The sequence below is a fragment of the Sitodiplosis mosellana genome, unplaced genomic scaffold, assembly GCF_009176505.1.
Source record: "Sitodiplosis mosellana isolate CC-2019 unplaced genomic scaffold, AAFC_SMos_1.0 Smas_scaffold_38, whole genome shotgun sequence".
Classification (NCBI taxonomy): domain Eukaryota; kingdom Metazoa; phylum Arthropoda; class Insecta; order Diptera; family Cecidomyiidae; genus Sitodiplosis; species Sitodiplosis mosellana.
Window position 1 is genome coordinate 901,679 of NW_022595280.1, and position 26,571 is coordinate 928,249.

A 26,571-nucleotide genomic window follows, 5' to 3' on the forward strand; every position below is an offset into this window, starting at 1 on the left:
GCAACATTTGAACACGGCACTTGCTAGATTACACCCTGATAAGGTGCAATGTAGCAAATTTTTACTACATTGCACATTGAAGACTTTCAAGGTGCAATCTAGCAATTTTTTGCTATTTTGCACATTACGCCCTGATAAGGTGCGATGTAGCATTTTTTTGCTAGATTGCACCTTGAAAGTCTACTTTCAATTTATGTTATCACGGCGCATTATAAAAGTGATAAAGTAACGGTTATATTGTTTATTTGACTGAAATTCTTGTTGAAATGGCCATTCAAACCGCTGCTATTAAACAATATCAATCTTACGTCATTTGATGATTTGATATGAACATATAAAAAAGCAGACCGTTTGTTAATCAATGTTTCATTTACACTAATAGACAGCATTTATGCACCAGAGCAGTGACTAGTATAACCTAAAAATGTTCGGCCGCGAGACTCAAAAACCACCAACTGTTTGTCTCTAGCACGTCAGGTTCGTTGGAAAATGGTCTATCTTGAAAATTCCATGTTTTGCATATGCACGATTTCACATTAATGTCTGTAAAATTGTTTGTGAGTGGGGTACCACCAAAGTCAGGATGGCTCTAGAAACTAGAAGGTCCCACCTTTTGAACGCGCTATAGGTCATTGAAGTAGGTACAGTGGTCCAAAAGTTATGGACCTGGAAAATGTTAAAACATCATTGAAAAATCTCAATTTTAGCTAAAGATCGTGAATTCGTAATTATCTGGCAGATTTTATTTCTTTATCGTAAAGAGCATTAAATTTTGAACAATTTAGCCATGAACGTGCTATCAAGAAAACAAATTTCAGTAGTTTTCAGTACTTTCAGTCAATTCAGTAGTGATTCGCCCCTTGGATTATATGATATGATAGTGAATATTCAACGCATTTTGAAATCATTTTGTTGATTTGAACTTCATTATCAATCAAATTACCACTATCATTGGATCTTCTGACAATGGAAATTTTCTGAAAAAGTCCGTTGCGTTTTAAACGTCAATAATTAACCATTATGTTCAAAACGCAATGCTATGCTTTCAACTAAATTGTTCCAAGTAGTGAATCACAATAAACGGTAGACTCATTGGCAAGCTTTAATTACTTTACCATCAAAAACGATTTTACTGCCTCATTGCCTTGCCGTCTTTAATGAATTGCGAAATGAACATTTAATCGTCTCTCAAACACATGATGCAAGATTAAATGATGAAGCTTTGAGTCAAGATTAAATTAAACCATTTGTAATTTGTAAGGTTTTTCGTTCTTGTGTTTGATTGGAAATGAATGAATTCACAGAGTAATCTTAAACAACATACTTGTAATCTAATCTTTCATCAAGTGGATTTCCCTATTTTTCAGTGGCGCTTGTTGAATCTACTCCAGATTTTGATTTCACAATATACTGAATGCTATTGTTTCCGCATTCCCCAATTAATGTTATCAGAACCGATTGATAAGGTTATCGTTTTTCTTCAATTCGAACATGATACAATGCCATACAGTGACTCAATTTTTCATTGTAGAGAAGACACTTGAAATTCTTGAAGCTGTTAAAGTAGAGTCATGAATGAATACGAACTGATACGGGAGAATGAATGGCATTGACATTGTAATAACCAGTTACGAAGTATGCCTTTTTTCATTGACCTCCCACATCAATGAATCGAAATGACTGCTTCGTTGGACGTGTCATTCATGATCATTCGTTCTATTACGTAATGTATACATAGAGCACATATATTGGTGATGAATGTATATTTGTAGGCACATGTGCTTCGACTTTGTTGTGTATTCATTTGAAATTGATAAGTGGTTTAAATTAAATACCATTGAAACCTACTTCTTCACTCTATGAGTTTCATCTAGGGGCATTTCTCACGCAAAAAATTGAAACGAATGTGCAAGAATTTAAGATATTTCTTCTTTCCCATTGAAATGGTATAAAAATGTATGAAATTGTCTGGAATTGTCAAATTTAATGTGAACTACATTCCAGTCAATTCTAAAACATTTTGGTGAATTCACTGCAATTTCATAAATTCGGTTCTGTTAGCAAGTACAAATCTTAAGTACGTACCTAAGCTTAAGTATAAAGATTGTCATCCTTAAGTACATACTTAACATACTTAACGTACTTACATATCAAGCTTAAGTACGTACTTAAGCTTCATACTGCGAACGTATTTCACACATTCAGTGTAAATGTTGATCCATTTACCCGAATTGATAGAAATGGAAGAAATTGTTCAATATTTATTGGAATGGTCCCATTTTTTAAGTGAGAAATGCCCCTAGGTTTCATTGCGTCACTCATTTGTTGTTGTTTTGATAATTCTCTCCATTGTTTTGCTCCCAACTATAAATTGACAGTGATGTGCGTGAAATCACAGGATAATAAGCATGATGATAAAGTGAACCTGATACTTGGATGAGTTTTTGTATTCTTTTCGCTATTACGCACTGCTTTGATTTGACAACAATTACAACTGCTTTTCATATTTTTATATTTATTGTTTATATAATTTAAAATAAATTTTACAAAACCGATCAAGATATCTTCGGAACGAACATACAAATCGAATCATATCACACCCATAAGTTTGCTCTAACTTAAGTTGAAACCACTTTGGCTTTCGTTTAGGAAGTTTTAATTTTAATTGACGCTTGATGTGAAAGCGCTCGGAATGCGGTTTTGATAAGTTTATAAGCGATGAATATGGCTGAAGTGCAAATGAATATGAGAAAAGCATAACAATCGAGATTGTAGTAAATGTAGAATGGCATATCGATGCCTGTGCTGCGTAGCTGTGACGCTCCCTTGTACTTTGCAACATGTTTGACCCAATGAATCACTGTTTTCATCGGCGTATTTAGCTGGCCGTGGAATTGTTCCGATAGCAGTTTGGCTGTTCGTGCATAACTGATGGAATAAGAGTATTTTGTTCAGAATTCGATACGAATACACTGAGATTAATCAATTGTGTGATAAAAACCTTGGATTTTTCAGTGCACTCCTAATAGATGACTTCAAATTTTGTTCGTCCAACTGTTCGTATGATACAGTGACAGCGTAACCTTTGGATTCAGCCAATGCCATACTTTAATATGATTAAATAAGATTTCGTTAATATACTACAGATAATATTCAAAATCACATTGTTAATAATCATACTTCAGATACTGGTCGTAAAGAACGGGAATGCCAACGGCAGGTTTGCCATAATAAACGGTTTCAATGGTGCTGAGCAAGCCTAAATCAAAATTTCCAATGCATTCAAAAACTATTTCACATAATTTGTTTCAGAAAAAAATCGATTGTACCTCCGTGTGTGCAGAAGAGCTTAAGATTCGGATGCGCTAAAATTTCTTGCTGATTGAACCAATCACGGACGAGAACCATGTCAGATGAATTATGTGAGGGAATTGGAAAATGGCCTTCATTTTTAATGAGAATTTTCATCTTAGGGAATTCAGCGAATGCATTCGCTATGATTGCCTTCTGTCGGCTGGGGATTTTCGATAGTTTGATGTTTGATCCGAGCGAAAAGAAAATGGCACCATCTTTAGCTCCATTCAAAAAGGTTTGTACATCTTCGTTTAATGAGATGGCAGTTTCATTCACATGAATGCCACCGATTTCGATGAGGTTTGGTGCCAATGGCTGTGGTGTTGCGTACGTCACATGCGAATTCACGAATACGAGTGGCACATTTTGAAGCACTTCATTGAAAGTTGGAACATCAGTTCGATTCCACCAAATTGCTTCCATGAATTTCTGCTGTTTCGGTCTGTAGTACAGTTCGGTGGCAATGTCTTCGTACCAATACGACAATGAGTTGTACACCCGTTGCCAGAAATTCATTTTGTCAGAGAAACCGCACAGAATATTCGGTACATGCGATGCGAAAGGTGACAATCCGACGAGATCTGAGGTCCATTTTGATGGAACCGTGGTAGAAAATCCAATGACTGGAGCATTGTAATATTGACCCAAAGAGAGGAGCGCATCACCAACAAACACCTCCACAATGACTACGTCAAAGTGACGGTTTTGAAGAAGGAAATTTTGGAAATTTTCACTTCGGATCGCTGAACGTGTCCAATTCGTACTGACATCATACGTTGCTTTTGCCAAATCCCAGAAATGTAAATTATTATAATTCACATAATTCCCCGAGCGCACCTCTATTGAAATGATTATTTTGTATTAATAACAATACGAAATTGAAATTTAATGCAGTATTAATTCATCTTCAATTTTAAAATCGAATTTCGTTATGACTTTTCGTTATGTCTCTATGAGGATGCCGTACCTTTCAAACCATCCGAAACACTGCGTTCTAAATAAACTTCTTCATAGTTTGGAATGGGATGTTTCTCTATGAACGGCGTTAGAACGGTGACATGATGACCGTCTTGTGCCAGGGCTTTCATTATTGCATGACCAATGATATAGTGTGATTTTGATGCCGATTGCAATACACCCAAAATATTGTAACTATTCACCGTGGAACTAGTCACACACAAAACTAACAACATCAACGTCTTCACTCTCATTTTTTTTCGTCTGAAAATTGCTTACTCTCTCGAAAATAAAACTTTTGGACTGGAATCTTCAACGAATTTTTCATCTATTTATTTAGACACAATTGAAGGTTAAAACAATCTTATCGCAGCAATTCAGGTTGAATGTCTTATTGTACAACTTTATTTCAATCAAAATATCAATGCTTGCGCTTGTTTTGGGAGCACGTATTATCTAATTATGTCAATAAACTAAAGTGACACAAGTTGATTTGGTTTTGAACGTCCTTAAACCGATCCATTACTGTGATAATCGCAGTAGAATCACGTAGGCAGTGTAGAATGATTCATATTTTCAAAATTAGAATGTAAGTGTCAACGATCTGGGTATCCTTGTCGATTGAAAAATATTTTTTGTTGAGACTACTTGTACATAACGGCATGCTATCAGTAATCTGTTTTGTGTTTTCTTGGTTTCGTTTCTGTAATTCTGTTCAGTTTGTTTTTGCCTTCATTCCCTTAGAACCAATAAAAACCAGACTTGAAAACATTCTGGAAACTCCCATAATTAGCACGAAACTGGTGAATGTAATTATGCTACAAACGCAAAAGACAAGAGCCCAACAGTCGAGACTGTAGTATGTGTAAAAGGGTAAGTCGATGCATGTGCTTCGCAAATGCGATGCACCATTATACTTGGCAATATGTTCAACCCAGTGAATGGCCGTTTCCATTGGAGTATTGTATTCATTTGATTGTGATATCGCTCTGAAATGAGTTTGACCGTTTTCGCATAGCTAAAATAATGAAAATCTGTTATCAATCAAATTCAATGAACAAAATAAATCAAAGAGAGAGCTACTTATTGACTCTACAATTTTAGGCATCTTTCCATTGCCGGGAATCGAACCACGGACCTTCTGATTGCCGGTCAGAAGCTCTGTCCATTGAGCTACAACGACCCCCAAGCGAACATTGTTGCATTTTTCATTGTTGCATTTTTCATTTTTTACCTTGTAAGGTGATCGTTGATTCCACAGTCTTTAAATTCAGATATTGATAAAAAAAATACGGAAATGTCAACGATTGGTTTGCCAAAATAAACGGTTTCGGTGGTACTGAGTAGACCTAAATTGAGAGGGACATTATTTAAATGCCTCTTGCTTCGTTTGCAATGTATAAAGAAAAAATAGTAGATTGAGTTGAAGTACATCCGTGCGTGCAGAAGAGTTTAAGGTTTGGGCGAGACAATATCTCTTGTTGGTTGTACCACGGTTTAACGAGAACGATCAATGGCTTATGCGAAGGAATTACAAAATCTTCTTCATTTTTAATAAGAATTCTCACATTTGGGAACTCATGAAATGAATTAGCTACGATCGCTTTCACTCGGTCGGACATTTTCGAAAGTTTGATATCCCGTGTGGAAAAGTTTGGAACCACTAGGTATTTTTCATACAAATTGACCATTTTTGGTAGACTCATTAACATATTTCGGAAACACCTGCATAGTTTCTACAACGTTTCAATAGTAAATCACAGAGGTTTCATCAAAAAATATTCACGTATTTAAAAAATATATCAATTTGAATTTGATCTGTTTTAATCTTCATACAAATTTGATCATTTTTCACACAGTACAAATTCAAATTGCTATATTTTTGAAATTCACGAATATTTTTTGATGAAACCTCTGTGATTTACTATTGAAACGTTGTAGAAACTATGCACAAAATATCAAGAGAGCAGGTGTTTCCGAAATATGTTAATGAGTCCACCAAAAATGGTCAATTTGTATGAAAAATACCTAGTGGTTCCAAACTTTTGCACGGTAGTGTATGGTACTGCAATTGGTTTTCTTAATATGTTCCAGTTTCATTATATTTTGACTCCTCCCTTCATCTTATCACGAAGCTTGATTAGATGCATTAATCTTCTTACTTCGAAAGTTATTTAAAGCCGGCGCCGGAGCAACATATTTGTGTTGGCTCAACGGCATTGTCAGAAAAATATAAATCGGTGCAATTATGGTGCGAAAAAGAAATTTTTGCTTCCCTTTCTAATGGCATATTTAAGTATGTACTTCTCATTCCTTCGTTACCCATATTTTCTTTTTATTTTGTTCTTGTCATGCTCTGTGCCCTATTGTTATTTATACAAAAATTTCGATTTTTTTTGTGTTCTTTTATTTCTGCCAAGTGTTCATAAACATGGATAATAATTTGACAATCAAATAAATGGGTTTTGCTATCAAAATGTGTGTATACACACACTATAATAGTCGAAGCAAATATCATATATAATCTCTCATTTGGCTTTCATTTTTGTTTTGAGTTTTTCGGCTTTAATGGGCTTTGTGAATGGAAATAATCGTACAACGCATTTAATCGTCTTGAAAATGATAAGCAACACTAAACTGCAAACAAATATGATAAAGGACCAACAATCGAGACTGTAATACACATAGAATGGTTGATCGATGCCTGCGCTACGCAAATGTGGTGCCCCTTTGAACTTTGCTATGTGCTCAACCCAGTGAATGGCTGTTTCCATCGGAGAATTCATCTGACTGTGATAACGTCCGGAAATGAGTCTGGCTGTGTTTGCATAGCTAAAATTATAATTTAAATATATTTTTTAGAAGAAAATTCTATCATACTAATTCAAATAGAATCGATTATTTTATTTAAGAACCTTGGATTTGTTAGCACGCTTCTAATTGCTGATTTCAAATTATCTTCATTCAATCGTTCGTACGGCACACTCACGCCATAGCCTTTGAATTCAGCTAATTTTGCATTCACGTGCTGATCATAAAACACGGGAATGCCAACAATTGGTTTGCCAAAATAAACTGCTTCAATGGTGCTGAGTAATCCTGGACCGACAAAGAATTAAATATGAAAATGAATGATACTCTCATTGAGCAATTTAAAAATTTGGTTTTGGAACCACTTTGTACCTCCGTGCGTGCAGAAGAGTTTAAGGTTTGGGTGAGACAATATCTCTTGTTGGTTGTACCATGGTTTAACGAGAACGTCCGATGGCTTATGCGAAGGAATCACAAAATTTTCTTCATTTTTAATGAGAATTCTCACATTTGGGAACTCAGCAAATGAATTGGCTACGATCGCCTTCACTCGGTCGGACATTTTCGAAAGTTTGATATTTGATCCGAGTGAAAAGAAAATGGCACCATCTTTTGCATCGTTCAAAAAGGTTTGAACATCTTCGTTCAATGAATAAGACGATTGATTCACGTGAATGCCACCGATTTCAATCAAATTCGGTGCTAGCGGCTGTGGGGTTGTAAGTGTCACATGTGAATTGACAAAAACCAACGAAATATTCCGTAAAACTTGATCCAAACGTGGAACATCGGTTTTGTTTGGCCAATATTCTTCAAGCAATTTCTGCTGTTTCGGTCTGTAGTACAATACTGTGGCAATGTCTTCGAACCAATATTCCAATGAGTTGGTTACTCTTTCCCAGAAATTCATTTTGTCCGAGAATCCAGAGATTATGTTCGGCACATGCGATGAAAAATGTGACAATCCAACAAGATCCGAGGTCCACTTTGATGGAATGGTCGTTGAAAATGCAATTATTGGCGCATTATAATACTGACCCAAAGCCATCATTGCATCACCCACAAATAAGTTGGCAATAACCACATCAAAATGACGATCTTCACGAAGGAAACTGTGGAATCTTTCATTTCTGGTTGTGAATTTTGTGAAATTCATACTAGCATCATAAGCTGTAGATATACGATTCCAGAATGGCAAGTTATTCAGATTCACGAAATTGTCTGAGCGCACAGCTGTGAAAAAAGACCGATCTTTTTATTTGTATACAGAAATTTTTATCAATTTGATGCATTTTACATTTGATTGCGTCCGATAAACTGTTTTCCATGAAAATTTCTTCATAATTTTGTAATGGACTTTTCGCTTTGAAGGCCGTAATAACTGTAACTTCATGACCACGCAGAGCCAGCTCTCGCATTAGCGAATTCATTACTATGTAATGCGATTTAGACGGAATATGAAGAACACCCAAGATCTTATAACTGTTTACCTCGGCACCAATCACACTCAAAAGAATCAATGCTAGAACATACACTTTCATTTTGCGAATAGTTTGTCGTTATTTCGTACACACGACGGTTAAAAGATTAAAACTTCGACGAAAAAACTTTATTCGAAAACTGCCTATAAAGCTTAAAAAACGCCGAAAAAGCTCTAAAAAAACGTATATCCTGCGATATTACAACAATGACACAAAATGCTTTTTTTCGAAATAGAATGGTAGACTGCGCTGCGAAATAACAATCAGGTGACAAGATGATTTAAAAACTGATCTGATGAAAATGAAATTGTCTTCACGGGTCACCTCGATTAAAATAGAGTTCTCCTATTTTAAACAACGCTTATCTTACGGCGATACAGCACACACAAAACTGCCGCACATACTTCTCTTCGATTCGGTTCGGTTTTGTGTGTGAATTGGTTGCGATGGTTGTGTGCGTGAGAGAAGTATGTGCGGCACATACTGGTATATTAAGCAGAGTATTAAAGAGGCTTGCTGCTGAGCTATTCTATCGCGCACGATTAGTTTTAAAAATCGAACAAGATAGTCTTATCAGTTCCAAAGATTCCAAAGAAGGGTTTAAGTGAGAATACTGCCAAATTTGCTCACAAATACATACAAATTTATGTTTATATACACCGTTACTTCATTTAGTTGCCTCTGCGAAGATTTTTTGGCCACTAGTTTGCGATTCATACACAGAACGCGTTTTAATTGAATAACAACGTGTGTATTTGCACAACATGACCGACTTTATTGTTTTCGTTATCAGCCTGTGTCAAGAATTACGATTTAATGAAAAGATAAATTCTATTCGAAAGACGTAAGCAAAGTATGTGGCAAGTCATTGTGAACGCAAAAATCGTGAAAACACAGCAAATAATCAAAAATGCCCAGCAATCGAGATTGTAAAACACATAAAACGGCATGTCAATGGCGATGCTGCGTAAATGTGGGGCACCTTTATGTTTGGCGACATATTTAACCCAATAAATCGCTGTATCAAGTGGTGATTTGATTTGATTTCGGAAGCGATTCGATGTGATCTGCATATTCTCAGCGTATCTACAAATCAGAACGTTTTTTTTCCGGTCAAATTCGAAATGATTATTTCTACATTTTGATTTCAAACCTCGGATCAGTAAGCACTTTTGCCAGTCGAAGTTTTTCAGTTGTCAATTCTTCATATGACACACTTATACCATAGCCTCTGCGCTCTGCCATGTTCATGTTCCGTGTTTGATCAGAATAAATCGGAATGCCGATGATGGGTTTTGCGAAATGAATCGCTTCAGTGATGCTTAATGTTCCTTTTTGAAAAGATCACACGGAATAAAACACGGAGTTTTGTTTCAAGTGCAATGAAAATACGAACCTCCTTGTGTGATAAACAGCTTAACTTTTTCATGTGCCAAAATGGTTTGTTGCGAAAGCCATGGGCGTATCATCACGTTTGCGGCATTATGCGAAGGAATTATTATTTTTTCTCTCGATTTAAAAATGATGCGAAATTCTGGGAACTCATTAAGAGCATTGATAATTGCATCCTTTTTGCTTTGAACAAATTCCGAAAAATCAACGTTAGATCCAAATGATACATAAACAGCACCTTTCGATTCATTCAAAAAAGTATCCATTTCTTTTGAAAGTGGAACGGGTGTTCCCTTTTTGATAAATAATCCGGCTACTGGAATCATATTCGGTTGGGCTGGCGTCGGAGTTTCCAAAACGGGATGAGAATTATACAGAACGAGTGAAACATTCCGTTTCAGCACTTCGAGTGATGGCATCGTTTTACCATTTGGATACATCGAATCAAGAATTCTCTGTTGGACAGGTGCATAAAGCAATGGATTCATCACATCGTCGTACAAATAACACAACGAATTGTACGTTCGTTGCCAAAAGTTCATTTTGTCGGTGAGTCCGGTGAATGTGTGTGGAAAAGATGCTAAATTTGGCACACCGACCAAATCTCTAGTCCATTTACTTGGTGCGGACGGAAAAACTGCAATGATTGGTGCATCGAAATAATGCCCTATGCTCAAAACGGCTTCATTTACAAACGCTTGCACAAGCACAACATCAAAGCGTTCATTCTGTTGTAGGAATTCTTGGAATTGTTTGCTGTGCATGGCCCAACCAGCATATGCATTGCTCAGTTTATACGCCGCATTTTTGAATGCAAAGCAATTCAACCCGTTCATATCCAGTGTCGAGTGAATCGGTCTATCTGTAAGAGTGGTTTTGCTTGATATGAATTTCACTCAGTGTAGCAATTTTTATGTTTACCTCTGGAACTGGGGAATTTAAAGCGAATGTGCCGCAGATTTTTCGCCGGATCGTATGATTGAAATGGGGTTAAGAAAGTGACTTCGTTTCCATCTTCTGCTAAACCGTTCATCAACGCGTTGAAGAAGATGAAATGGGATTTTTTCGGGAAAATTGATATACCCAAAATTTTATAACTATTCACTTCTTTGATGACAGTTGCAGCGGAAAATAATGCAATTAAAATTGAGCATTTTGTTAGTGTTAATTTTGAGCTCATATTGAATTTGTTTTGTTCTTTATGCCAAAACTTATTTGAAATGTTTCAGAGGGTATGAAATCAATTCCGCCAAATTGACAAAACTGAAAATAACTGCGATGCAAATTGAAATAAATCCTAAAACCGAATGTCCATTTGAATTGCATTAACATAATCAATAATGAAGTTCTTACGATTATTTCAAACTATGAGCACGGAAAACCCATTAAATATTCCATTAAGTTCTATTTCGTGATTATACAAAACAAAAAACTAACATTTTGTTGTCATCATTTGGAATATGGTCATGAATGCTTTTAAAACAGTTTTCTGTAAATTTAACGTGGCTAAAAGTGTTCCATTATTCATCTACCGTTCATTCCCATCCTTATCACTCAGTACATTTTTATTATTTTTAGTTTTACATTGGCACGATTACTGCAAACTTAATCCCATATTTAAAACAGCTAGTTTTCAAATGCATTTTAATTCGTGTATTTATACACTTAAACTGCATTCATAAGCCGCAGCAAAGTAATATTAAGCCAAGCTCATTAAAATCAATTTACCGTTGTTCTTTCCAATGTTTCATGGTTCTTCGTGAGATTTAACTTAATTATCGGCTGTTCATCGAAAAAGAAAATTATATTGACTGGTAGTGGTTTTAATTCTTCAATCGAAATTTTATAAAATGCATAAGGGTTTAACGTAAACTTGATAATTTATTAATTGTGCCAAAACAAGTGTAGCAGATAGGTGATGCTTGAACAAAAATCTGAAACCAAATTTGATGAATTTCAATTGTACAGCCAACAGCAATCACTACCGAGAGCTGATTGAGCGAAGAAAGTTTATTCGAAATATTAAACGTAAATTTTCATCTCTCCCAAGAAAATAATGATTTAAACTCATCTCATATTTACAGTTTCAGGCATTTTATTCAATTGAAAAATGGTAGAAACCAAAGTTGGTGTTATTTATAATTGGAAGGCTATCTGAAAATATTTCCCATTATTACGAAAAAAAAATTACCAATTTGTAATTTCAAAAATCATGGAATCGAAGTATTTTCACGTGATGATTCATCTATTTCGTGAGAAAAGTGCAAAACTATTATGCAACATTCTGAAAAAAAGGATTACATTGTCAATTAACCGCATAAACTGTGATGTAATAAAAGGAAATTGACTTCGAGTCTTTCTGTAATAAGCTTGAGAGGTTTTGAAGCCAATAAATGATATTGACTCTGGTATGAATTCAAGGAGTATAGAAAATGTCCAAATACAACGATATAACGTGCAAGATACAGGCGCAAAATGTCTAGACTTGATAGCAGTGCGGTTAAGTTGTATGATTGAAATTGGACAGCATTTAACAAGATCAAATACTACATCCGAATTGATCAATTTCATTTCAATTGCATATTCCACATAGTTTCACGTTAGATTTAATATCATTGTATGAATCCAAACCCAAATCCGAATTGAATATTAAATCGAAATGCAAACCAATCTTCATTAAATCACATTTCAAAGCCACATTCTTCGTCATATCCATTGGGCAGCGGTCGTTAAACGTATACTGACTACAATAAATTACAAAGTAAATGATACTGTTTCAATTGTCAGCATATTTCCAGAACACATCATTGTTAAATACATGATAACAATCGATAAACCAAAGTTGACCGAATCTTTCAAGTTTAGAACTGCGTAAATTTAAGTGGCCACACCACTTTGTAGTAATTGAATAGTAGTAAAGTCATACGATTAATGTGAGTAGTAGGAGAGATAATCGAAATATAAGTGATAATAAACATGTGCGAAACACATAAATACCTAACAACAATTGATAATCACAAGCGTAGAAGCGCGCTACATTTTATTATCTCCGATAAAAATCCGAATTTCTCGACAATTTGGTATTTCAATTGTTGATGTACGTCTCATAAATAAATTATATCCTTTAAAAATAGTTGCTATGTAACTATTAAGCCCCCATGAGGAATTTCAAATAAGATGAAACATCGTTAATGTGCACTTTTAATAGTTATCAACAGATGGGAAAATCCATTCAAAGCACCCAATTCATTTCGTGAATAAACACATTTTTCTTTCATGCTATTGAATACGAAATGAAAATTAGTAATTTTTCTTATCAACACGTTGACGTAGATCAATGGAATTCCTTTCATTGTCAGAAACCAAGATTAAATTGATTCAGTAGTGTTGTGTGTCTGGGTAATAACCATTGAATGTTTGACAAATGTAAAGATTCTCTAAATTCTTATCTCATTTGATACCGAGGTATCATTTTGATACAAAGATATGTGCCAGAATCGATACACCAGTGGTCGTTGAATGCATCACATGACCAAAAATCAGTGGCAAAACGTATATCCGATGAAACGATAATCATTCCAGTGTGTATATATGTACACGAACAAAGATTGACTCATTGACATGTACACGACATCATAGTCACCAAGAGAATCCGAATATTACAAAAGAACAGATGCTTCTCCATATCTTATCAAATATGAGTGAACACTCAAAAGAGTGTATAATGTAAATGAGGCGTAAAACCGAGTCATTTCCAATCCGAAACGGCTTTTTTGCTGACTTCAAAGTATTATAGACGAGAGCATAACACTTTAGATGGAAGCATTCCATCTGTTCACAATCTAGCGCAATCTCGAGTGATTAATGCTAAAAAGTGACAATATTACCGATACGAATTCAATTCGGCTCGTGAGAAGCGCCATAACTAATCGATAAATACCCATAAAAGAGATGGTATACATACATTTTAAGAGTCCACTTTCATTCAACTAACGACAACATCGAAAACTACGACCGATGTTTAAAAACTGTTTTCAATCGATAGCAGCAGTTAGGTAATTTGTATCTTCGGAAGGAAACTTGGCGCTATTTCGAAGCCATAAAACATTGAGCTTTAAATTTTCATTTTGCACAGCATAAGCACGCCGGCAGTAATGGGCTACAATGTGTTTGTGCACGTACACGTAAAATTCATGGGGCTGCATTGCAATGCATTCGATGCTGTATAACATCGGTAATAAATGTACATGACACGGAAATAAATTAGAATAGATCAGCAAAAATTAGTGGCTAAGAAACAAGTGCTAAATCATATGCCAAGCACTTTGTAATAATTATGAATAAACAAAACTTGAAGCGCGCGGCACAGCGTAACGTAATACGCCAAAACGTAATCGTGACGATGTGTGTGAGTATAGATTGTTATATTGCATATGCTTTCGTGCATCCCCGACATGTTTGTGTGTGTGTGTGTGTGTGTGTATGCGTTGCACCCCACTCGCTTTTTGAAAGTGGCAACTTTGCAAAAATCATGCATTTATTATGGAAATTGCGATATCGTAATAAAATCATAGGATGTAAATACAAACGAACCTCCTGCAATGAAGATATATGCCGTACGCGTGCCAATCGTTGGGGAAACACTTCATATTCCGGGGCATTAAAAATTGCACTTGCCGAAGCAAATATATACTATACTACATACACATAGAGTGCGCATTCGTTGCGCCTCGCGTTCGACTTTAAAGTATACCCGAACACATAGTGAACGCTCCATGCCTGGAAATATATTCGAACGGAAAATACGGTGCAATATCTCACCGCGCTAATTGAAAAACATAATTTATGATTATAAACAGTGAGTTGTAGTGTGTGCGTAATATATTGTTGGTGTTGGTATGTTCTCTCCGTTCAACCTAATTTTTGGCACTTGGAAAATTAAGGTGAATCTTGAGTTCGGTGCGAAATGGATCATCATAACATTGTAGCTTCCGTGGCTGTGAAATGGAGAAGTACCATGTGGAAATCTGCACGCGGTAGAATGTAGAGCATTTATTTGACTAAAATCAAGTAAATTAGACACAATTCGAAATTCCTTTTTGATTTTCCACGCAGGGCGGAAATACCGGAAAAAAGAACAGCACCCAAATGGTGCCGGGCCACTAATGAAAACATTCAAAACATCCTTATTTCGGTGCTCGAATGAATGTATTCATCCTTTTCACGCCCGGGGTGACAAAGAGGTGAAAGAATCCTCTGGTGCGCTCCATTCAGATTAGTTCGTTCGCATGCTTGAGCCAATAAATCTCAACGAAAATCTTATCATCGGCAGCGATTCTCATAATGATTTCTAATCAAATTCCAATTGTTGATGAGAGTCACATAAATGTTCCGAATGGGAAAACCCAAAAACATTGGAATGGGAGGGATAAAGAAGGAATCACGCTCTTACAAAAGGTTGCTTAAATAATAATTGGACAAATTCACACCTAAACACAACCATGGCTTCGGTCGTTTTACCGCATTTCGAATGTCACACAGACACAAGTGTCATGCTATCCTATGCTCTTTGGCATTGCGTACGCTATGCGTGTGTGTCATATTTTCTCACTTTTGCTTTATTTCTATCGTATCTTTTCAGGCCACATTCGCATTCAACGTCTCACTAATTCGATTTTTCGAAATTATTTATTCGTATCTCGTATCGTTCCATATCACATTTTCACAGCACATACATGCATACACGCACCCACACATACACATTTCCGACGTGTACGAGCGTTGAAAATAAATAGAGGAGTTTATCTGACGGTAAATCGGTGCTGCGGAAAGTGTGCACAATGTACATTGGTTTTTCCGTAACGACACAACATATACACATACCACATTTGCATGCAAATATCCCGGGATCCTTGGAATATTTTTACATTAAAAACGATCGGCTTTGCTAGGGCAAAATCGACCAGGACATCGGACCGTGTACGGCGTGTGTTTGTATATGTGTTTTTTCGCATTTCAATTTCAAATTACATTCATTTGCGAATATTTTAACAATGTAAAATGCTTGAAAAAAATACACATGTACACACATACCGGATGTATTTTACCGCATCGACAACACTATTGGATATATCGGATGAGAATGGCCACCTTTCGAAAAAGCATGCACATTATTCTCGGTGCAAAAGATAAAATGGATGGGAATGTATTGTTTGTTGAATGGACCATAGCGGTCGGAATAGCTCGTTTCAATCAAAAAATCCCATTTTGGCTCTCACATACATCGCCTCATCTTTTGATGCGCTCGCACAGCGCGCTCTCATTTTCAATTCTGTTAATCACATTTCATTTTCATCATTCCGATGAAATAATCATAAAACAATCCAATTTTGAAACGCGTACGCGTGGGCACGAACATGAGCTCGCCCACTCATTCACTTCAGCAGGGATTGTGTGTGGAAAATTAATTATCGTTTATTAGATTTCGATTGAAATTATTAGTGCGTATCAACGTGAGCATTTTGCACAATTTTGCCGTTGACTGTTTGTTATTCGTTTGTGAATGGTATGGGATCCGTATTAATATCGATGCGGTGCGGTGTATGGTTTTGGATATGTTTTTCAAACTAATTCCAATATATTGCATAGAATACATTCACAACCATAGTTGGATATAGTAGTTAGGTAATGAGGGTTGGCTGGCTGGCCCGGCGCTTGATACCGATATTATGAGTGGCTTTAGTTTTCAGGGCTTTTCAACCATTTATTTATATAGAGATGTTACATTTAATTGCTGAAAATAGCCAGTCGACTGCTGTGGCAGGTATGGAAAAAATCCTTTATCTCAACGAAATGTATTTTAAACACCACGAGTATGGTGTGCCACCGGACGGATGCTATTTCAGGGAAATTCGGCAAAGAAAATTGGAAGCCAGATATGTGCGTATTTGTATATGTTCAAAACAAAAGAGACCGACCAGCAGCGAGCGATGTTTGTAAACACCATTTAAAATTGGTTTTCGGTGAAAATGTTCGCATCGCAAGCAGATGGGATAAGGCAAGGAGATACCCCACACTCTTCTGTTTAATGCCATTTATTTCAGCCGCACATTACATTGCCAGCATTTATATAAACAACATTGTTAATTTCTCGTGGTTTTGCAGAGTCTTCTCCGGCTACACTTAGAAGCATTTATACGGCAATGTTCGCATTTTGATGCGTTTTATCAACAGCTCTGAATTCCAACTATTAAATGAATGAGTTGGGAATGGCAAAAATGTGGATCGGCCGTGTTTGTGCGCTTGATACAAAATGTTCATGGATTTTGACACGGGTTCGTTGCTGTAAACACGCCCAAATGTTTCGTTCACCACGGTTTTTGATTACATTTCACATACAAATCCAAACAATCGAAAAACCGCACCGAAAATCATTATCGACGCCACATTTTAAACACTTCAAAGGATTCAGCCAACCATTATGTACTTGAAAATGTGAGTCGCAATTTAGATTTAATCATAATTTATCATATAGCGAAAATCTTTCCATCAAATTTATCCAAATGTATTCGTTTGAAATAAACCATCGTCGCAATGTCTGTGTTTACACCATCAATTGTATTCAATTTCGATAAATGCTCCGACAAGCTGCAGAGGAAAACTTTTAGGACTCAAGACTGAGATTATAAACGGAATTATACTGTTTGCAATTGGTGTTAGTGAAAACAGATAAAGATTATGGCATAAGTTTTCAGAAACCAACCAATCTTCCTTTAAGTAGGCAACGGCTTAACTGGGTCATTTCCAACAAAATACCTATATTTATGAATATTTCGGTGGATTTAATGCGATGCAAGAGCTGATATAACCAATAATTGTCTAAACAATGCTAACCAAACGGGTCGGCTACAACATGCTGTTTTAGACTTCAGACTAGATAACACGCGCAAATAACACTTCTTCAACTTTTGAGACCAGTAAACTTTTCTATTCAATTTCAACGCGATACCTATCTTCCAATCTCTTAACCCATGATTCTATATAATTTATGGGATAAAAGGTGATATTCAATTCAATCTCCTGATATAGATTCTCAATATTGGATTACTATTATTTAAAAAAAAAAACATATTGACTTTGCTTTCCTATTATTCTTCGAAAATTCTTCATTGAAAACTAATCCATATTTCAAACCGTTGACCAGAATGCTCAACATCTTTAAATATTCAATTGAATATGGTTGATGCAATTCCGTTGATTTAAGACATCCATTCCGAATGGAATGGAATGTAAAATACAAATGAAATGACAATATCGTTATAGCAATTAGACTGGTTCCAACTGAATGCATACTATGCATCTGTGCATTGCATAGACCTCAAGAAATCTGTCCCTATTCAGTAAATGAAATGCAAGTACATACCTCACGGTCAAGTGCTCTGATAACTTTAACTTCACCGGATTTTGGATCGACGGCAAAGTTTTCGGAGCCAATCAATCCGAATGTAACTTCACCGCCTTCCGGATCATATCCTTCCAACGTATAAACGATCCAACCAACTGGTGTGGCCTCGGATAGTGCCAAATTATTCATGTCTTCGGTGAATACGGGCGGTAAATTGCATCGACCTGAAATCATATATTGAAAATAGATGCAGTCAAATATTTGATGTTGAAAACTTCTTGTACGTTATTTATTCTAGTTCAAAACCCTACATCGTTTGAGATAACTCGGTCCCAAGTAAATAAATACATCGGATATGAGAAAACACATATAATTTATCTCTTTCGTTCGGGTTTTGCATACAGCGGCCCACCATATTGATTTATTGTGCATGCAGCTTGAAACCGAAATTTTCATACTAATCACCAAAATGCAGTTGCACATATTTAATGTGTGTGTTACGAACATCAAAATAAATATCATACAATATTTCAATTTATTTCCGGCATCTTATTCAAATAGGAACTTGACACAAGCTGCATCGAATTACTATAGCACATTTTATCATCAAACTTGAGTTTTTATGTATACAAACTGTACGTACAGGTTGTATTAATAGCAGATCTGAACGATGATCCATAAACCAAAAATTATTCAAACTTTCAATGCGTAAACCTTATTTTGAGCAAAATACCAAAACCAAACAACATGAACGGTTTCATTCGATTTAGAGATGAAACTCTTTCAACATTAAAATCATACATAAATACCAATCGTTTCAATGTTTGAAAATAGTTTTAATTGTGAAGGTATGATTTTGGTTTCCCAAAAATGTTCGCAATTTTCTGCAAATGTTCAGTTTTCCATGTGTTCTCACAGGTCATGAATTCCTGGATTTACACAGGTCAATTGGAGTAGAAAACATGAATACGTATGCATACGGGCGAAATGTATTAAAATTTCGCTTTGTCGAATCCGTTGGATGTTCAAATGGTGATTATTGTCGAAATGGTGAATGGTCGAAATCGAAATATAACTGCAACTCAATGGAAATATACTGCTAAACTATCAAAGAAGATTTCGAAAACACATCGAATCCATAAATTTCCGATGAATTTTATTCGCATTTCGCCAAATCATGAGCGTTGAGCGCACAAACATTCACGTCACTTACAAATGAGCTCCAATGGTTTTTTTTAACGGAAAATGCAAATCGACATTTGAATACCATTTGCTGTGGTGATTTAGGGATGAAACGTGAAAAAAATGCTTAATGTTTCACGTGTGGGTGGATGAACAAGCGCGCGCACACATCGAACGCACAACTCTTTGTGTTTGACGCAATTGCCAAAATCGAATGGTGATTTATGCGAAAAGGGTGTACGTGAAACGGTAATTATTTCTTCAAAGAGAATTCGAGTGACGTGACATAAAATCGGATCAGCGAGCTTAGTAAAAAAATTCTCTCAATGCGAATACGCCTAATTGCTTAGAATAAACTCGCTTAAATTGTTGAAACAACCAGAAACCCCGTAGACATCATTGTTCAAGGATAAATTTAATTAAATTCGAACGCGTTTCTGGGAAATTCATCATCGCCTAAAATCATTCCGAACACTGAGCCAACGCCGAAAATTGTACGAAATAGAGACGGCTTCACATTCATTTTAACAGATGTCGTCCGTTTGTTTCTCGTCATAATTTGTTGGTAGAAGCAAATGAAAAGCTTCTAAAGCTTCTATTATAAAATTAGTGTATGCTGATTTAAATGACTGTGACAGAAATTCGGTCGCTTTTCATTTACATAAAATCAATCCATTTCAGCATTAAATTTATTCACAGCACATATTTTGGGCGGGAGCTTTTAATGAGTGTTGATCGTTGAAATGTTTCTTTGGCTTCATACACAGCCTGATTAAGATCAGCAAACATCACAACGCTTTCGGAATAATAAATTATTATACTATTGCCGGTTTCTGAAATCATGCCATTCAATAAAATAAGACGCATTAGCATCATTGAAGAATTAAATCAAACGAAATGAAACGATGAAAGCATATTGCTTAGATGGAATTAAGTGTGAGTGGCATATTTGATGTGAATGTTTCTGTGCTTTGCATTTCCAATTACCACTTGCGAGTAATAATGGTACATTTCCGTGATTAAAATCATTTCCTATCCCAAAACTTTGGTATAAACTTCCATTTGCGATCAAATTAGTCGACTGGTGACAGTTTTTTTTGTATTTGTTATACCACAAACTCGTACCAAATGAACGCTACAGAAGAACAGTTCAAAGTAAAAGCTCAAGCACTGAAATTAACATGGCGTGAAATCGAATGTTTTGCAGGTGTTTTAATGCGTTACACAACGATTGTAAATACAACTTGTAATAAAATGCTTTTCTGTTTTATTCTCGTTTTTTTTCTCTCTTCCGAGAATCGTCGTCTTTTATTTCCCTCCCCTGAATGTCTTTGCTGTGTCGGTCCGAAACGATGTGCAATAATGAGAAATTTAATGGGAAAATTGTACATGGAAAAGTTTCATGTTCACTCTGCTGATTCTTTGTATACACACACAATAGTGAGGAGTTAAGTTTTATACTAAAGTGTCATAACCAATACATTCAAATATAGTTGATATATTCGAATGTGATAAATGTCATCTCATTTGTGTATATTAGTTGGTGCTGACATCTGCTTTTGCGATGAACTTTATCCCATTCGTATATGTAAACTATATTTGAATGTATTGGTTATGACACTTTAGTATGCAACTTAACTCCTCACTATTGTGTGTGTACGCGTTCACTTAATACATGAACTGGAAAACCCTGATCGGAAAGGGGATGCTGGCTGTGTACACAATGCCATGCCATCAAACTCATTCAAACTAATCTGACAATGGTGTTTCGGTAACAGACGGAAAAACGCATGGCGCACAGTGCACACACACAACAGCAACAAGCACATAATTGTAACTGTAAAAGTAGTTATATTTGTCCCGTTGCAAATGCAAAACATTGGCATCGTTGCCGCAAAATTACAATTCTGCCATGACAACACTGTGCGCTTTGGTAGTAGAATCGAAGAATTCAAACGAGAGCAACATAGAATATGTTCATTGTATGTTCAGTTCACCCTTGGGGAAGGAATAAAAAAAACCATCGTGTACGAGAAAAAGAGATAGAAATGAGAGCCCACGGATTTGGAATTGTACATACCCAAACAAATGTGTACAAAAGTGTCGTGAAATGCAGACAAAAGAGAAAAAGAGAGGGAAAACGCAAAACATTCAAGTTTACTTCCGACTCGTAGTCAGTACTCATAAATAGCTTGAAGTAACAGTTGCCGGTTTAATTTGGAAAGTTTTGTAGTTGTAGATGCACTTTTTCTTGTTGTGCATGGTCAAGAAAGAGAGCGAGTGTGTGTAAGAAAGAAGGAGATGGAGAGAAATGCAAAAAGAGACAGAAGGGATAGAAATAAAATGGAAAGAAAGAAAGAAAGAAAGAAAGCGAAGAAAAGGAGAGAAAATAAGGCAGAAATCGCTCGGTCTGCGATGAAAGAAATAGGATGAAAAATCGGTGAACAGAAAGAAGTAGTTGTATCCGATTACACAGAAGAAAAGACAGCCAGACATGAAGTGCTTTGGAGCAGTCGACAAATCGTTCGATCACATTATTTTGAGATGTTGTTCCGCCATGGTGTGAGAACATTTACATATTGCATTTCGTTTTGGGAAAAAGGAAGATGCTCGGCATTCAAAACGAAATTCGAAAACGAGAGACAGCGAAACTGCGAGTATCCGAATGAAATTGAAGAATATGGGAGTAAAGAGACAATGACGCATGCTGAAATGAACAACACAAAAAGCAATAAAAAGTTTCAAGTAGTAAAACATGTACACATTGCCTAAGTAAGTTGCCACGAAAATAATAATAAAACGAGATAGAGAGAGAGGGAGAGAGAGAGAAATGAACGAAATGAATATTTTGTAACTGCAACTTGGCAAAGCGTTAGCAACATGATGAAAATGGCATCAATACCAAAATGAAAATCAGCAACAAAAGAAGAGAAACGGAGAAAATTCGGTTGTGTTCAACGATAGTGCAATTTTTGGTGTAGAAATCGACTCTATTTCGTATGCAAACTCAAAGCACACAGATTAGTGTGTTGACGTGATATGAAACCGACATGGAAAATAAGCATCGCCATTGGCAAAAAAATGGGAAAAACCGAAGCGACAAATCAAATCCATTGACAGAGGAAATGCAAAACAAACTGGGTGTGTAGTGGTGCTGGGTTTTGAAATACCGTTGGCAAGTGGTATACCGACGGTTCTTGATAGATTTACCACTAACTCAGTAAATTAAAAACGTTCCGGTTTGGATGCGAAAAGAAGTCTACTGAGATTTATCTCCGATAGAATGCGCTCACTCTCGCTCACACACATACGCGCAAAAACTCCACTGCATGCATCGATTGAAATTCAATGTGGCACTACTGAAATCTTGTCGGGTTTTATATTCAGCTTGACCGGATTGTTTCAAGGGGTTTTCTGCATGTTTACCATTTCATTGTAAATATTTCCATGCGGTTGGTGGATGCCTTCATATTAGTGCAAGTGCAGGCCCAGTCACTCTCCAACGGTGACAACACGCGATGCGACCGAACGGTTGAGCCAGTTGGAGATCGAATGAAAATTTTCACAGGTTTTCACCTCTTTCGTATGCATCAGTAACGCGCAACCTGATATCGACGGTGTTTACATTCGGTTCGACTGTAGGCGCCTGCCAACACAAATTGCAATTATTCCGCTTGCTTGCGAACCGTATTATCGATGGGTTGCACGTTGCGCTCATTGTTGACGAAACATTTGGCATAATTGAAAAAATCGCACGCGCGGCGCTACGTACACCTCGATCGTACATTCAACGGTTAACATGCACAGAACATGTCACCAATTACAATTATCTACTACCACGCCACGATGCGAAAAAAAGTCCAAAGGTTGTGACACACACACACACAGAGAGAGAGAGAGAGAGGGAGAAAGAGGAGAGAAGGGGTGTGAGAATGAGAAACAGAGATAGCACAAACGCATGGGAATATGGAATTAAATATGCCTATTTTGTGAACTAATTACATAAAAAAGTCACGTCCCTACAAAATGCGAAAGCTTAGAAACGTGCATAATCAACAATAAAAACATTTTTGCGTTCGCACTCCAAATTCAGTTGCTCTCTCTCTCTCTCTCTCTCTCTCTCTCTCTCTCTCTCTCTCTCTCGGCGTTGGTAATTTCATTTTGCGCTTGTTTGTTTTTTCCGAGCAGTGTGTCGCTGGCACATACACATCGTACACAATGTTGTGCCTGGAATGTTCTTGTAATTTGGTACAATTTGCTTGAATCAAATAGAAATTGCGGGCTTAATATATTGTATGTATGTGCGGGGACACGAGAGAACACGAAAAAAAAGCGGTAGGGCTCTTGGCAAATTGTATGCCGAAACAATAATGGTAGAAAATACGGTGCATCATAATAGATGTTTGGTGGAGTGAACGCATTCGTAATATTAATTAGTACAAATTCGCTGGAGAATTTTTCGCGTTTGTAGCATTCATGTTTGGCCACGCTAGCGGTAAATTACATTTGAGGCCCGATTTTGATTGGTCAATTATCCTCAGTGTTTGATTCACTGTTCCGGCAGGTTGTCTTGAATGTGTCTGTCGGAAGCGTAGACAATTTCACCCTAAATCACCGAAATTCCGACTCGGAAACGAAACAATTCAATTCTTTTGTACTGCATTCAATGCTTGCCCTCTGCAAACTACCAATACTTTGAACTACTTTAAACGGAAAATATGAAAATTTTATTGCAAATCCCATAATCTAAAATATGATTGCAATTTTGGTGTATATATACAATGATTCAATGCTGAAATGAATCGCATACCATCGCATATTCGGGTCAGCATGAAGATCGAGACACGATATTTATCTAAACTTTTTCTCCATCGATATGTATGCACATTTTCGTTGTTCAAATTCTCATTTTTTTTCCATCACTCTCTTGAGCTCACTTTGAACATTTTTTCCCAGCTTATCGTGAGCGTGCATAACAATATGGCAACGGAAGTGAGGTTCGAGAATTCAGTCGAAATTGCTGGAGTTGGTTTTTTTCCTTCCTCGCTTCAGTTCGACAAATGCAAATAAAATCCAATGAGAGAAGCAACAGCAAATAGTCTAAGTAACAGCAAAAACAAAATCGAATATTTGCACACGTTTGGCGAATCCAAATAAAAATTTGCATGCTCTTTTTTCTCATTCTCGTCGGTAGCATACGTTTTAATGCAATTTTTTCTTCGCTTTCTCTCTCGTTCGGCATTTTTTTTCCAGTCTCAAATGCAATCAACTCAATGGCCATTTGCTGGAACAAATCTCGATGAACCCATGTCGTACAGTGGTCGCTTGTGCATTGTTTAAAAGGGCTCAACAACGGGAATGACCCAAAAATATACTTTGTGTGAAATCAAATACTTTGAGAGTGTGTGTCTATGTAGTTGAAGATACATTTTAAAGTAACGGATGAGTTCGAGATAAGAGCCGTTCCGCCTTGGTTCAATCAGCACAGTTTCCAGAAGAAAGTACACCAAAGCAATCAGTCGAAGATCGAAATACGAATACGAAGAAGATAGAAAATAGAATTTATTTAAATTTGCTCAAAAATTATGTTCATTTGGATGCCGCCGCCGTTGTCGTTTCTTTCAACATTCTTGTTTTCGTTGCTCAATTTCCCAGTTTTTTTTCTTTTCATGTGAAATGCTCGAAAGAAATGGTCAGATAACGGAAGACTTGTGAGTATGTGAGCGAAAAAAGAAAAGAAGGAAGAAGGAAGACGGAAGAAATAAAGAAAATAAAATGGGAGGAAGACGAAGACATGACTGTTTGCATAAATCATTGTGTATTTTACATTTGGTCGTTTCGGCCTACAGCCGCTTCACAAATACGGAATCGAAGAACTAGACAGAAAGCCACAAAAAAAAGATTCACGCGCGCACATCAGCCCAAAAAAATATCATGACGTTGATGTGCCTTCGGTTATCTTGTACTGGGGCAGCTTTTTTCTGCTCTGCATTTGCCACACTAACAAGCATTGTCGTAGTCGACGTCGTTATTCGTGTTATTACAGCCATTTGCTTTCAAAAAACACAAGTGAATTAGTTGTTTCAGCTTCATCATGAATTTATATATCAAATGTGAGCGTTTTCTCTATTTCTTTGTGTTCGGATGGATTTTCACTAAACGAAAGGGAGTTGGATCAACCAACGGCCATATCCTTCTGTTTTTTTCTCCTTCTGTTGTATTCTCATCGCATCCATTAGATATACTTAGCAAACATTAGACAAATTGACAACTTCATCCGATTTTAAATAAATTTTTAGCGTTTTCCATTAGCGAAATGTGCAAACGCTCTCACCGCAATTGAAAATCCTTAACATAGAACATGGGCTTTAGCTTTTCAATGTGTGCCATATGCGCACACGTTGCCCATGCGAACCAGTGTAGTATGTGAGTAGAAAGTTTATTTTTCAACAAACAAATTGAGTTGTTTTTTTGATCGGATTCCAGCTATCAGTATGGAGTACATGGTTCCGTTCTTTTTCTTTGTATACTAAGCGCATACTCGATAATGAAACAAAAGGGAAATGAAAAAATCGGGTGGACAAAATGTAGAAGAATAAGCTTCGAGACCTGGTTCGGAATTGGTCGATCTGTTGTTGTTGTTGATGTTGCTCATGCTAAACGGATTTCAACTATCAAAAATAGCTAAGAACCAACCAAATCTCAGTTGCATGGGAAACACGAATGTGAACAGCAATAAGTTTGTTAAAACGAAAATCCAGTTCATGCTCAAGGAGCAGGACGCATTAAATCAATATATTTGAAGCAGACACAAGGGAGCGTTAAATTTGTAACGTCTTTATTTGGTTGTTCGATGGTTGCTTTTTTATTCGCTTTCGCTTCTGGCTTCTCTTCGGACGTTTTTCCCCGAATCTCGTTTTTTGCTCTTCGGAGTAGTTCGAGGGAGAGAGAGAGAGAGAGAGAGAGAGAGAGAGAGAGAGAGAGAGAGAG

At 36.5% G+C, this 26,571-nt stretch overlaps 4 protein-coding genes and 1 non-coding gene across 9 annotated transcripts in view; all 5 read right to left on the reverse strand.

Moving 5' to 3' along the window:
• The window catches only part of LOC129569648 (cadherin-87A), a 152,064-nt gene that overhangs the window by 55,857 nt on the left and 69,636 nt on the right, over nucleotides 1-26,571 (reverse strand). For all 5 annotated transcript variants that reach the window (XM_055448727.1, XM_055448728.1, XM_055448730.1 and 2 more), the window contains exon 3: nucleotides 18,418-18,623. In XM_055448727.1, coding sequence (XP_055304702.1) covers nucleotides 18,418-18,623 — 206 coding nt within the window. The remainder of the gene's footprint in view (nucleotides 1-18,417; nucleotides 18,624-26,571) is intronic.
• LOC129569651 (UDP-glucosyltransferase 2-like) lies at nucleotides 2,181-4,629 on the reverse strand. Its single transcript, XM_055448735.1, has 5 exons — nucleotides 4,322-4,629; nucleotides 3,330-4,193; nucleotides 3,181-3,259; nucleotides 3,002-3,106; nucleotides 2,181-2,928 (listed from the first exon to the last, which is right to left on the reverse strand). Exons 1-5 carry the CDS (start codon nucleotides 4,563-4,565, stop codon nucleotides 2,646-2,648), a joined length of 1,575 nt encoding a protein of 524 aa, XP_055304710.1. The 5' UTR covers nucleotides 4,566-4,629; the 3' UTR covers nucleotides 2,181-2,645.
• Nucleotides 5,422-5,494, reverse strand: Trnaa-ggc (transfer RNA alanine (anticodon GGC)). The gene has a single exon. It is a non-coding gene; the product is annotated as a tRNA-Ala (tRNA).
• On the reverse strand, nucleotides 6,459-9,098 carry LOC129569650 (UDP-glycosyltransferase UGT5-like). Its single transcript, XM_055448734.1, has 4 exons — nucleotides 8,420-9,098; nucleotides 7,495-8,355; nucleotides 7,227-7,410; nucleotides 6,459-7,143 (listed from the first exon to the last, which is right to left on the reverse strand). The coding sequence occupies exons 1-4, from the start codon at nucleotides 8,661-8,663 to the stop codon at nucleotides 6,840-6,842; spliced, it is 1,593 nt and encodes a 530-aa protein (XP_055304709.1). The 5' UTR covers nucleotides 8,664-9,098; the 3' UTR covers nucleotides 6,459-6,839.
• On the reverse strand, nucleotides 9,358-11,300 carry LOC129569652 (UDP-glycosyltransferase UGT5-like). The gene is made up of 4 exons (XM_055448736.1): nucleotides 10,917-11,300; nucleotides 10,000-10,857; nucleotides 9,757-9,934; nucleotides 9,358-9,689 (listed from the first exon to the last, which is right to left on the reverse strand). The coding sequence occupies exons 1-4, from the start codon at nucleotides 11,173-11,175 to the stop codon at nucleotides 9,410-9,412; spliced, it is 1,575 nt and encodes a 524-aa protein (XP_055304711.1). The 5' UTR covers nucleotides 11,176-11,300; the 3' UTR covers nucleotides 9,358-9,409.

Excerpts from the sequence above, each read along its gene's own strand:
- LOC129569651 (XM_055448735.1), bottom strand. The coding sequence starts at position 4,565 with ATGAGAGTGAAGACGTTGATGTTGTTAGTTTTGTGTGTGACTAGTTCC. Across the intron at positions 4,194-4,321 it reads TGTTTCGGATGGTTTGAAAG|AGGTGCGCTCGGGGAATTAT; the intron begins GTACGGCATCCT and ends TCATTTCAATAG. Across the intron at positions 3,107-3,180 it reads CTTTACGACCAGTATCTGAA|TATGGCATTGGCTGAATCCA; the intron begins GTATGATTATTA and ends ATCATATTAAAG.
- LOC129569650 (XM_055448734.1), bottom strand. The coding sequence starts at position 8,663 with ATGAAAGTGTATGTTCTAGCATTGATTCTTTTGAGTGTGATTGGTGCC. Across the intron at positions 8,356-8,419 it reads TTTATCGGACGCAATCAAAT|CTGTGCGCTCAGACAATTTC; the intron begins GTAAAATGCATC and ends CTTTTTTCACAG. Across the intron at positions 7,144-7,226 it reads AGCGTGCTAACAAATCCAAG|CTATGCAAACACAGCCAGAC; the intron begins GTTCTTAAATAA and ends TTATAATTTTAG.
- LOC129569652 (XM_055448736.1), bottom strand. The coding sequence starts at position 11,175 with ATGAGCTCAAAATTAACACTAACAAAATGCTCAATTTTAATTGCATTA. Across the intron at positions 10,858-10,916 it reads TAAATTCCCCAGTTCCAGAG|ATAGACCGATTCACTCGACA; the intron begins GTAAACATAAAA and ends CCACTCTTACAG. Across the intron at positions 9,935-9,999 it reads GCTGTTTATCACACAAGGAG|GAACATTAAGCATCACTGAA; the intron begins GTTCGTATTTTC and ends CTTTTCAAAAAG.